Source organism: Leucopleurus acutus (genome assembly GCF_964270905.1).
Source record: "Leucopleurus acutus genome assembly, chromosome: 15".
NCBI lineage: Eukaryota > Metazoa > Chordata > Mammalia > Artiodactyla > Delphinidae > Leucopleurus > Leucopleurus acutus.
Genome location: NC_139157.1, coordinates 34,638,821 through 34,652,572, shown reverse-complemented (window position 1 = coordinate 34,652,572; position 13,752 = coordinate 34,638,821). Strand labels below are relative to the sequence as shown.

General features: G+C 41.4%; 1 protein-coding gene across 1 annotated transcript in view; it reads right to left on the bottom strand.

Moving 5' to 3' along the window:
• Nucleotides 1-9,370: 9,370 nt before the first annotated feature.
• MTCL3 (MTCL family member 3) overlaps nt 9,371-13,752 on the bottom strand; it is a gene marked incomplete at both ends in the record, with an annotated part of 41,022 nt that continues 36,640 nt past the window's right edge. Inside the window, 2 exons of the mRNA XM_082856128.1 lie at nt 9,371-9,481; nt 10,922-12,097. Coding sequence (XP_082712254.1) covers nt 9,371-9,481; nt 10,922-12,097 — 1,287 coding nt within the window. The remainder of the gene's footprint in view (nt 9,482-10,921; nt 12,098-13,752) is intronic.

Genomic DNA, 13,752 nt, shown 5'->3' with positions numbered 1-13,752 from the left:
GAAAGAACGCCTGAAATCATCTAGCCACGCTTCTAATTTTACAGCTGAGGAAAGAGGCCCTGATGTTAAGCCATTTGCTCAAGGTCACAAAGGCACTAACTAGCAATGCCAGGAATAGAATCCAGGTCTTCTAATTCTTGGAGGAGTGCCTTAAAGTTTAAAATTCCAAGGAGCTCAAGGAAGGGAATAGAACCCAGGGATAAGAGTTTGGGGCGTGAGACATTTATTTCTGGCTTTATTAAATCTTAAATTCAGTTCTCTTCTAAGTCCCAAATGAGGGAGCTAATACTTCATCTTCCAAGTATAACATAGGAGTCATATAACAGAGTATTTATCTTCATGGCCATTTATTTAAAGAGGTTTGTATCCTTCAATAATGTAAATCCTCGGTCGGAATACGAAGACAAAAGAATTTTAAATTAGTGATGGAAGAAAATCTAGGGATAAATGCACCAACTTTGCCTTTAGTATCCCACTGCACATTTAATTTACAGTTTTCTGTCTGAAGGATGATCTTGAAGCACAACGAAGCAGTTATTTATTTAATCTCTTTACACTGGGTGGCTTCTGATTTCTTGCTTGTATAGTTTTTCAGCCCCTTCTTCTTTTACTCTTTAAACATATTTACCAGTTAAAGGGGTATTGTATTTCTATTTTCATTGTAAACGATATGGAAAAAATTGGAAAAGAGATTACTTTGAAAAATGGAACTCATTCTTATAGCATATTATAATTTAGAAGCTAGGGGACTTCGCTGGTGGCGCAGTGGTTAAGAATCGCCTGCCACTGCAGGGGACATGGGTTTGATCCCTGGTCCGGGAAGATCCCACATGCTGAGGAGCAGCTAAGTCCGTGTGCCACAACTACCACGCCCGTGCGTTCTAGGGCCCGTGCTCCGCAATGAGAAGCCACTGCAGAGAAGCCCGCGCACCGCAACAAAGGGTAGCCCCTGCTCGCTGCAACTAGAGAAAGCCCGTGCAGCAACGAAGACCCAACACAGCCAAAAAGAAGAAGCTATTACATGTGGCATTTACAATTTTCAAAGCGCTTTACGATACATCTCAGTTGTTTAGCAGAACTCTCTTGAACATTAAACGATCTTCCATTCTTAGGGAGAGGTCTTGGGCATTCCAATTAACATTCCACTTAACAAATATTTGTGAGCACCAGCTCTGGGCCAGCTGTAGCGTTAGATCCTGAGGACCGTTAGAAGAATAAGACAAATCTTTGATCTCAACAAGCTCCATCAACTCTGAAGATCCCTGAAATGTGACCTGCAGCATGACTGTCCACTTCCTGAGTATTCCTTGAAACAAATTTATATGCAAATGTGGGGTGCTTCTCCTGGTAATCTCCATAGCGTTCCACCAACGGGACCACAGTTCCGTGCTGTGTTACTCTCAGGCCTTGCTGCACCCTGCAATCGCTCAAAGAATTATTTAAAAGTTCCTAAAGCTGGAACTTTCCTCCACTTTCTGAACTGGACCATCCAGGGGTGAGGCCCAGTTTTCTTAATTTTTATAAAGTTCTACAGCTGAGTCTGTGAAACTTGGTCCTGTGTTATTTGTGTCCTAGAATGACAGAGTTCGGACTCTGTGTTAGTAAAAGAAATAGGTTGACACTTATCAGAATCTTTTAGATTATAAAATGATGAGAGTCACACACAAAGTATTTATTATCCATGGAAGTTACATGCTTAGGTTGTTGTGTTTCAGCTAACGTGCTATTTTCCCAGTGCTGAATGTTTTTCCCTAGAATCACGGGATGCTGGCTGTCTCTCCTATTCTGAGGGATGGTGACAAGTCAACAGATTTTTTAGCCAAGCAAATCTGTCATGGGGATTATGTACAGGCATTTCCAGATGACAGAAATATTCAAAAGAAACAGTTTCAAACTATCTGTTTTATTTTATTTTTTAAAGTACTGGTCTATATTTTGAAGAAACAAAACAATAAAACATTTTTTAAACGTGAGCTATTTAAGACTAGAGACAGATCTTCCTTACAGTTTTCAAATTTGTTTTTAGCATCTCACTATATTATTTCCAGATTCCTTACTTGGGAGATATTGATAATGATGACAACAAAAGCTAAGTGATACAGGAACTGTTCTAGGGCTACCTCTCATTTCATTCCAGAAAAGGGCCTTGGGAATGCCTTTCCACCACAAGAGGGCCACCCTGAGTCACTTCTGTTAGGAAGTTCTAGCAGGAGAGCAGGGCTGAGAGAGGCCATTTAGGGAGTATAATTTGAAGGACAAAGGAACTGATCTGTATTCTCCCCGTCCTGCCCCATCCCAGGGTGTTGCTACCCCACCTATATCTTCTACCAGAAATAGGAGACAGCATTATATTTTTAGTAATTGTCTAATCAAATGCCATTGACAAAGGAAGCGATTACTGGCTAGTCACAACTTTGCTCAGAAAAGGAGAGCTGCTACTCCCAATTAAAAGAACAAGAGAAATCCCCTGAAAGAACAAACAGTGAAACATCTCTCCAGACTACTAGACCCCTAGTTCAAAGAGGAGGTAATAAAAATGCTAAAGGAGTAAGAAAGATGATTGATAGAAGTGCAGAGCAGTGTAACAAGGAACTAGAAACTCTAAAGAGGAACCAATCGAAGTTTAGATAACTCAACTGCTGTGATTACAAACCCATCTAAAAGAAAAAAAGGAACAGCTAACACACAAAAGGGCTGGAAGGAACAGTCAATATAGGTAAGTAGTCTTTTTCATTCGTGGGCCGTGGAGCAGGGAGAGAGACGGAAGATCAAAAAGAGGAACTGTATGAGTGGTGCTAGATTTTGAGGGGCTAATGTGAGAGGTCTTGGTGCCCAGGTGCAAAGGAATATGGCATCATGATGTGAGAAGGCTACGGTAAAGGATCTGGAGATGAGGGTCCAGGAAGGGAGGCCCACAGTCACACTTCAGTGTAGCCTTGGGTCCACTCCAATCAGAGGACTTCTGCAGAGACAGCTGGACCCACTCTCTACACCAAGATCTCTTAGTTAAGTCCACAGAGACTCTAACAATGCCCTGACGCCTATGCTTGGCCCTTACACTATATTCTTTTGTTGTTGTTGCCACTGAAATATTTTGCACAGTAAGATTCTTTCATTCTTTCTTTTCCAATTATTTTGCATCTACCCTACTGTTTTTAATCCATCTACTTTCCACAAATGTGAGTCCTTCAAACAAACAGCTACTTGGGAATAAATCACATTCCCTCGAAAGTGACAAGTGTGACCAGAGGCATGAGTTTCTCTTCCTGGAGAGCTTTCTCACTCCAAGATTTGAAGGTCCATTGCTGGGGGATCCTCATTTTCCTTCAACTACCTCCTCTGGCTGCTTTCCTGGGGCTTTTTCCACTACATGGAGTCTAAGCAGGTAGAATAATGCTAAGACCTTCCATACAGTGGTTCTGGTGCTTCTGCAGATACACATTTCCTTTCAGGTAAAGGAGCTCAGATTCCAAAATCCAGAATAAATTAATTTTGCTGACTCATTATGTTAACCACCATCCCCTCCCCCCTTCAAAGTTCTAAACAACTGATCTAGGCTGACACATAGGATGTCTATTTAAATAGTCTAAGTCTGTTTTATCTGTCCAGGAGTTAATAATACAGAGGGAATGACAAAGGGAATGGATTGTACAAAAATCGCACATGTTCATGAAAAAGAAGGGAATTACAAACTAGATGCTAAACTGAGTTTTCTGACATTAACAAGTAAAAGACACTATAAGGTATTTTTTTTTAAAAAAGCTCTTAAATTCTCTTTCCTTACTAAGCCATTTGAGGCAAGTGGACAAACGGATGAGCTTCTCTCTGCCCCTCAGACTCTTTAAATTTTCAAACATGTAGGTTAAGGCAGGAACTTTCAACATGAACTCAAAGAGCTGACTTGCTGACTTCACAGGTACATTATGAAGAATCTCAGAAAGGAACAAATGTTTGTCAGCCTTCGATGATCACTTATGCCTCTTGCTTGTTAACACAGATTTTATAAGCAGCTCAACCCAAAACACTCAGAAGAGACTACAGAAAAAAAACATGTAAAGACACTTTTTCAGAATCAATGATTTCCAGAGTTCCATCTTTGGAGTCGGCAGTATAACAAAGCTCCCGAAATAGTCATCTAATTCCTCAATACTTCAGGGTCCCTTCCCATTTTGTGAAATGAGTAACTCTTCTAAACGTTTCTGAAAGGCTCTAGTTTTTCAATTAGTGCAATTCTCCAACATACTGTTTATTTAATATCTATCTTGGTACAAGATAAAACTTTTAAATTATTTACCTAATATGCCTAAAAATGTTCTGATAATTTAAAAGAAAAAGAATCAAAACAAAAGCAAAATATTATGAACTGAACTTGAAATACCCTAAACAGAAATTTTGGTTTAGACAACATTCAAAGAAATATTCTCATCCACAAGTCAAAACAGTTACATGAATATTTTTTGAAAGGCTGAAAAACTGCTGAACACCACTGATTATATACTCTTATAGTAAATTTTATGAATTTATAAAATCTTACAATTTTATCTTCAGATGTTGGATTTTCATGGTATTTGATTTAGCTATAGGAAAACTCAGATAACTATGAACTAAAAAAACCTTTTATAATTGTAACAATGAAATTGAATAATCAAGAAATGTCACATTTAAGCTTAGTAAACATAAACATCTGAGTCATAAGATAAGGTGAGGTTCTTTGAGACATCACAGCCTGGTCTGACAGTGGAAAGTGAAAGGTGGAGATTTTTCCTTATTTTTAACAGGCAAGTGTTGCCTTTGCTGCTCCTGTTCTCTGATCAAGCGAGATGATAACAGCACTCTACTTGAAAGTGGTTCCTGAAAGTGCTGTCAACTTTTCCCACTTTCTGATATTACCCTCTACCACTTTCTCTTCAATCCTTATATTCAATTAGAGCACCTCACCCAAAGCATGACTCTACCAGAGGAAAGTGGGCTGTGGTTCTACAAGAATATAGCTACCAACACTGCATGAATATTTAGAGTTAAGGCTTAGCTACCAAACTGACATTCCAAACTTCATCGGCAGCTGATGAAATAACCACATCCCACTCTACCACACAGATTGAAATGAAGGCTGGAGAATGCAAGCCAATACACATTCCAGGCTGAGCACTGGATTTTCCCTTGTTTTATGAGTTTGAGCCTGTTCTGCTTAAAAGTAGCCAATTGAATTTTTTTTCCTTAAATCTAGGCCAAATTACCAAAGACACTCCTTCCTACACCCAAGAATGTGCACACAAAGGAATTTTTTGTTTGTTTGAACTTATTTTCAGTGTGATGTTTAAATAGCACAGATTCAAAGCTGCAAATATGAGAAGATTCCTTGTCTCAATAATTGGAGGATTTTGTTTTCTTCATGAACAAAGAAGCCTGGGTGTTCCTCTTTTAGAGCTAGCTGTATACAACGAAGATAATGCAAGGAACAGGATCAAAGGGGAGGGGAAGGAGATATTGGGGACTCTCTTTCTGAGGTCTTGGGTGCCATCTTTGTTAACTTTTCTTCCCGTGACTATGCCCTGTGGTGTAAGGGAGAGATGCACCCTAGATCCTTGGTGCTCACACAACAGCCTGAAGTGCCAGGGAGAAGAAAGCAAGGGACAAGGTCACCTTGTGCCCGCTGGCAGTCTGCTGAGACCACCTTCCAACTACCGGCCCCTAGCAGGCCCCTAAGATAGATGCAGGTCTGAATTCTCTGACACTAGGTGCATTTCCTATTGTACACCACAGTGTGTAGAGGTGTGTGCACACACACAGGCACAAACTGAGAAGCCGGCTTTGCAGTGGGTAGAGCACAGTTGGAAAGAGCCTCCAAGTCTGTCCTGTTTCCCCTCATCATTATCTTACTGGGGTTGCATATATATGAAGAGCCTGGATGGAATTCAAAATTGTCATGAAATTCTTCTTTAAAGTCAATGCCTTAGGAAGCCATAGGTAAGATTAATACCCTTGTTGCCAGGATGACTTTAATTCCTCACAAGAGATCTGAGGGCAAGGCTGGTGTTTTGGTTAGCCCAGCCATCCCTCGGTTAGCATCTCCTTTCTTGTCCAGGTCACAAGATATTGTTGAGGTATATGTACCAGCCCTGCATTGATTTATGGTATTATTCCATCCAAGAATGCCTAGGGATTTTATTGTGCTCTCTTAGGGAAATCTAACATGCTCTCAGGTATGCAATGAACAATAAATTGCAACCACAAACCTTTTCTTGCACTTCAATAATAGTACCTGTCAGAGTTAGCTGTTTACATGTCTGTCCTGGTCAATCAATCAATTGAAAGCTGTGAAAAAGTAGAAACTGAACCTCAATTTCCTCTATACCTAACATAGGGACACTTCAAAATGTTTGTTAAGTAGGGGCTTTCCTGGTGGCGCAGTGGTTGAGAGTCCGCCTGCCGATGCAGGGGACGCGGGTTCGTGCCCCGGTCCGGGAAGATCCCACATGCTGCGGAGCGGCTGGGCCCGTGAGCCATGGCCGCTGAGCCTGTGCATCCGGAGCCTGTGCTCTGCAAGGGGAGAGGCCATAACAGTGAGGGGCCCGCATACCGCAAAAAAAAAAAAATGTTTGTTAAGTAGACAAAGGATCCATGCTCTATCTTTTTGCTCCGTTCTCACATCTCTTTGTGTATGCTTTCTCGTCTGGGTTTGGAGGGCAGAATCAGTTGGCATCCATCATTCTTGCTGGGACACCATATCCTCTCTGTGGATCACACGGGGAAGCTTTGTAGCAGAGATGACTGTATAATGACAAAGTGGTGGTTTGTTAGGGTGTGTGTGAGATCATCTTGAGGCTTTAATTCAGCATTCACATGTGTCTGTATCTCCGAGTGTGTGTGTGACCCTGCACATACACAATATTGACCTCGGTTCTCCTTTCTGTCATGTATTATTCCTATTTGTCTTCTCTGATATTGTTTGCTTTAAACACCTGTATGAATTAAAGGGGAGTTTTCTAACACTATCACCAGTGTGGAAAGAGAACTGCTTTGTCATTAGAGGACTTGTGGCAAAGGCCATATGACAAAGGTGGAAATGCCCTAGAGAGGATGTGGATATCCAATGAATGCCTGGAACTTTAAGGTCTACTAAAACCTAGACAACTGATGATTCTATACAGCTATTATCACATGGTTTACTATATAACCTTGGTATAAGCTGTATCTACATATTTTTGATAATTCAAACAACTTAAGAATTAGTTCTTGGGAGTTAAAAAATATATATATAAATGCTTGGGCTCATACATTCAGTTTCAATTAGTGTGAAGTAGGGTCTCAATTCTAAAAGCATGCCAGGAATTCTGATGCATGGCTAAGGTTGAAAACCACTGATCTAGATATTTAGTTCTTGATTCTCCTTGTGGTAAAGAAAGTTTCAATTCTAAAGCCAGTTTCTTAAAGCCACACAGGGTACTGAACATCCACGATCCTTCTGAAGTGAACAAGCGCACCGCATGCCACGCTTCCCCACAGGGATAATGTTAGGAATCTGGGAAGGACAATTATTTGAAATTCTGACCCCTTTCCTCTAAATGCCAACAAGCTTCCAGTCATTGTGACTGGAACTGGCAACACCTCCATAAGCTACCAAATCCTCCATAGGTAGCTGAGAGTCATTGCTTAGCTGGCTGTATCTGGCTCCCAAGGCAATCAATATTTCAGATAAATTTCAGTCTCAAACATTTACCTTCAGTTCCACTTCCATTGCCAAAATGGTTCCTCTGAGATGGTGGTCTAGGGGTTGACCAAGGATCTAACAGACAAATTTTGATTTTTAAAGTGGTTGCTTTTCCTAAGATGAAAATTTTTAAAATGTAACACTTGAATAATTAAGTATAGCATTTATGTTATTTCATTTGTTCTTGTCATGACGTTCTATCTAGCCATTTGAATCTCTAAGACAGAAAGCCGCAAGTATGTAGTGACAGATTTGAACTGTTGGTCAACCACTCCTCACTCCCGGTCTCTCCTCCCCTCAAAACAAAACAAAATGAAAACCAAAATTAAACTGAAAACCATGGAGATTAAGAGCAGGTATTATAAACTAAATTTTAAACTATTATGTAGTTTTTCTTTTTATTAAATTAATACTCAAAGGGAAACTGACGTGCTGGGGGATGAGGACTCAAAAGACTGTTGCCAGTACCAAATTTTGTATTAGAGCAAAGATTTTCCATATATTATTTTTTATGCTGAGGGCAAGATACTTCACTTTACTACAGATTTGCATATCCACCAACCAACATACAAGTGTCTCTACGTCTGTGACGTCAACGAGTGCTAGTATTTCTGAATCTTGGTGACAGTAGTGCAGTCCAGCTTTCCACTCTGTAAATTGCCAATGAGGTTGACAGAATGGGACCTTCTGGGTACAGGAAACCTATCCAGGCCACTTTAGGTAGGAGGAGAAAGGGTAATGTTGAGGTTCACCAAAGTAAGTTTGTCTAGAGAGCAACTCCCACTGGAACTATGCTACTGGCTTTGGACTGTGATTTAATGAAATTCTACAGAATGACTATTCTTTTCCCTACTCAAAATATTTAATATACTGTATTTCTAGCATATTTCCTGCCCCAGAAGCAGTTCTGTGTGGTAACCTATTATAGAGGACAGGACTCCAGGCAAAACCTTGATTGGCAATATATGGCTCCAGGTATAACAGGTAAATGCAGAAGTGGTTGGTTTGGTTGGAATGGTTGAAGCTGGTCAAATGTAGTAGGATGAAGATAATTACTTTCTCAATGGACTAAGGCCTAATCCACTCTCATGCTTCCAAACACATCTTTTTAGACAGAACACCATCAGTATCACAATAAATAGTTTAGTTCCCATGATGGTCACATTTCATTTGTTCACCATAATTTTCATTGGTATTTATTGGTTATCAAAATTATGTTGTTAGTCTGTTGCAACCTAGCAAAAGTACTTTATAAGTCTATATATTTTCTAAGATGTGACCAACTTGTGAATGTCCAGCTTTTGAATTATCATAGTAGTCAAATACTGAGAAATAATTGAGAGACCTAGGCAATTTTTACAGTCATTCTTACAGTGATTTAAGAAGAGTGCAAATCAAGATGTAAAAGAAAGAAGTAAAAATTAAAATGATTTATAAAAAGAGAAGTCATACTTACTCCCTTACCTGAAACATTTAATGCTCAGGCTTCTTATTGAATTTAGTAGTGGTAAGATGTGTCTTTTTAAAGAAACAAGCAGTCTTCAGTGTTTTTACAGCATTGGTTACTACAGAAATTATACTTCTTTTACTTCTTGTCTTGAAGGGTGAACAAAACAAACAAACTGAAAATACTACAATGAATGGTAAATGATGAGAGATTTACAGTACAAAAAACAGTGTAAAAAGGAAGACAAGTTTAAATATTGTTGTGTAAGAAAGTGATGAAAATAATACAAGAATGAGAATAAGTAAAATGATAGGCTGGAACATCTGGGAAGGTAAATGCAAAGACAAAAAGAAGAATTCATTAATAATAATTTTTAAAACTTAAGTTTATATCAACTAATCTAAGCATTCATTCAACTTACAATAGAGAACCCTCCCTTATATACATTTACAAAGTCTGAAAACCTACTATTATGTACGGTACTTTCTCTCACTCTGATTTCTCTCTCTTCACCCTGAGAGTATAATTGAAAAGCCACATACTCAAAGTATTCAAAAATCTGAAACTAGGAAATTAAAAACCAGCTATGTGATATAATACATAGAGGGAAAAAATCTTTAATATTTTGAAATTCAACAAGTTTTATTATAAAAGTTTGTTTGTTTTTTTTAAATAGCAAAGCAAAGCAGCATGCGAGATAAATAAGCGATAGGGTTGCAATTTTTCTAGTTGTGACTAACAGGCAGTTAATCTAATATCATGCTTCTGTGTATAAACTGATTTTTAAGTTTAACCCTCTTGCGTGTCTTAAAAGCCATGCATGCTGTTGTTCTTCCGTGGGTTCTCCAACGGATACAAGATACCAGCCTTGCTAGAGGAGTAGCACTGCCTGTTTGTTTTATAAACTCCCTTCCGTGCTTAACCCTGACAAAATGCATCAGTCTTTGGCCACCATACCTGGCTAGAGCAGATCAGTCCAACTCATCGGGTGTGCCTCTACAATTAGGATGAAGGAAAAATCCTGGTTTTCCCTGTTCGGGAATAGTTATTACTATTTCTCTGAATTAGTGTTGCCTTAAAGCTAAGGTATAACACTCCTTCCCCAGTCCTGAGATTCTCCGTTATGGAGCCGACAGTGATTTTCTCTAGAAATAAAGATCATGTTACTTCGACGTGTGGTAGGTACATCAGCGGCTCCTATTTGCTCCTCTTGGTAGGGATCCAGACACAATATCACCTCTCTTTACCTCTGGTTTCTACATTCTTTCCAGGAGTTATGCATCAATCCTGATCATTTAGTGATTTGAAAATATTTTAAGCTTAATTTGAATCTCGGCTCGAAAACCACAGATGAGCAATTGAAGATTTCTATTCGGAATCTTCTTGCAGCTCAATCTAATAGAATCAGTAGAGTAATATTGAAAATGTCGACCTTTAATAATCATATATTTTAGAAATCCTTTCATCTTGACACAAAAACTGGGGGTGGGGGGTGGAGAGAGGGGGAGGCGGGTAAATTTCCCTTTTAAGCAAAACAGAGGGAGAATAGTTGCTAAGTGATTGGATTACGAAAACCTCAGGCCTGAAGAAGGACAGTGTGAAAGAACAAGTGCGCCATGGGGCTTCCAAGCCCAGAGAGGCTCTGAGCTGGGACTTCCCTAAAGCGGGGCTTGGAGGTCGGTGCGCGGAGTCGCCCCTCCAGGGACCGCGGCTCCGCGGACCAGCCTCGCCATCGCCGTGGCTCGCAATAGGCAGAACTGTACCTGACTCACGGATATGGGCTCCTCGGCGCCGGCGTCGTCCGTGGACTTGGGCACCTCGAGGCGGTCGATGAAGGTCTGCAGCTCCTTGCGGAAGGCCTTCATCTGCGCGTTGATGCGGTAGAGCAGCTCGTGCTCGCGGATGCGGCTGCCATCGTCCTCCTCGTCCATCAGTCCGAACAGGTCCCCATTGGCCACGTAGATGCGCGCCTCGGTGATGATGGTGCTGGTGTCAGCGATAAGTCGGTCGATGGTCTTGCCCAGGCGCTCGGCCTCCGAGCGGATGTCCTTCATCTGCTGCCGGTCTGAGAAGCTCTTGGGCCAGGGCCCGGGCGCGGGGTAGAAGGAGCGGGTGGGCGTGAGGCAGCGGATGTTGCGCACCTCCTCCGAGTCGCTCTCGCCGCCGATGGGCCCTTCGCGCTTGCGGTGTGGCGGCCGCGAGTCGTCGTCGCTCTCCTTCTTGCCCGCATCGCTCTCGGCGTCGCTGTCGCGGGGGCTGCCGCGGATACCCAGGTGCGAGGCCAGGTCGTAGCGCTGCATGTTGGACATGAGCACGCGGTTCTCGTACTGCAGCTGCATGACCTTGCCGCTGAGCTCGTTGATCTGCAGGCGAGCCGCCTTCAGCTCCTCCTGCAGGGCCTCGGTCTTGGCACTGTCGTGGTGCCGCGCGCTCTCGTGGCCGCCCGACTTGTACTTGTACTTGTTGAGCTCCGCCGTGATGCGCTTGTTCTGCTCCTCCAGGTCGGCCACGTTCCTCCGCAGCAGCTCCGTCTCGTCTTCCACCAGCTGCAGGTGCTGCCGCAGCTCCGACAGGGATTCGCTCTGCTCCCGCAGGAGGGGGTTGGCCGAGCCGTTAAAGTCATCGCCCTTCAGGTCATCCAGTTCCGCCTTCAGGCCTCTGTTCTCCACCTCCAGTTCGACGATTTTTCTGCCGAGGATGTTGGCTTCTTCCTCCACCAGCCTCAGCCGCAGCTTGAGCTCAGCCTCTCTGGTGCTGGGAGGCCCCCCGGCTTCTCCTTTAGGCAAAGGACTGTCCAGATCCCCATAAAAGGATCTGTACTTCTGGAGCTCGTGTTCGAATCTGTCCTTTTCTTTATCAATCTTGGCCATTTTCTTTCTCATCAAAGCAGCTTCTTCCTTCACGAACTGCAGCTGGCATTTCAGATCTTCATTATCCTCCTCATTTGGGGGAAAAAAAAAAAAGGGAAGCGGACAGGAGATCATTTTTATGTAAATAAAACAACCAAAAAGGGACACCTGCAAAAATAACTCCTTTTTCTTGTAAATAAGATTTAATGAGACAGAGAGACAGAGAAGTAGATGCTGTACATTTTTTCCAAATCATTTAAATTCTTTGGCAGAGAAAAGACTAGGACAATATTACATCCTGGAAACCAAAAGAGAAGGGAATATAAAAAGAAAAACTGTGGTCATCACTATTCAGAGAATTATACGTTCTCACTGCATACAACTGTTTGGCTGTCATTTTCAACAATGTGCATTTTGTTTGTTTTGTTTTTCTCATGGTTTGAGTTCCCCTGACTGTAGTAAATATGAAACCTCTTCCCTGGAAGGAACATGTGGCTTAATATGTACTCACTGCCATTTATTGCTCTGACTCTCAGCCAGATACTGTAAAGTTCTTCACACATATGACCTAATTTAACGTGCAGAGTAAGCTTATGAGTAGGTATTAAAATTCCTGGTTTAAAGATGTTCGATAGCTTGTTCAAGGTTACATAGCTCATAAGTGGCATAGGACAAAGATGAAACTGGAATTCGGTTCTGACACTAAAGCTTAGTTTGGTACATGATCACTCGGCCATACAGCAAGCAATCTGTCCCCCATCTTTATTCAAGGGAGAATTGTTTTTAAAGGGCTTTAAAGTAGGGAAAGTTTAACACTGGAACGGTCCATCCAAGAAGAAATTGGTAAGTGTTCCATCTAGATCACTTTTAAAATTGGATTTATTTCCATCAGTCTGAAATGGATAGAACTGGTTCTGCCTGGTAAAAGGATGATGGCGTAGACCCTGTAGAAGTTCTTCTCACACATTCTTAGGACAACCTTCAAACCCTAATCATTAACTAAACGGAAAACTACAAACAGAAAAATGGAAATCGACTCTTTCTCAGAGAGCTAATATAAAAACACATTATTATATCCAAGGACATATTTCCCAAAGACAATTTCCCAAAACTCTCTTTAAAGTATGCACTTTGGGCATACCATGTAACTTCTGTGGACTTTGGTTTCCTCATTTTAAAAAATGGGAAGGAATAAAAATGCCTTTCTTTTCCAGCACTGAGTCAGCTGTGTTTGAGATGAATTCTGGTAAAAAAGTAGCAACCACTGATGGTGAAGGTGAGGAGAATAATGAGCTCCTGCCAGAGATGCTCAATAAATGTGGCCCAGAGCTTTTGCGAGAGAAGAGATGGAGAGCAGGGCACTGGGCTCCTATGCTCCCATCCACTAATAAGAATTAGATGGGGACTCCTATGCTCCCATCCACTAATAAGAATTAGTATGAGAGTTGCTGAGTGTGCAGAGCCTGAATATCACATTCCTTATATCATTATATCCTCACATGAGCCCCACGAGGAAGATGATATACTATGTCTACTTTGCAGATAAGGCAGCTACATGGTAGAGTGCAAATTAATGTGATAGAGCACATCTGTATTCAGATGGATTCCAAAAATCATATTTTTTCCACTGCACATGTTGCATGAAAAGATGCATGAGAGGAAAAAAGTAGGGCAATGAGGTCAAATAACAAAATCAGATGTGCTGGCTTGTATGCTTCCCTTTAGAAGGGGTTTAGAAGAAAAGA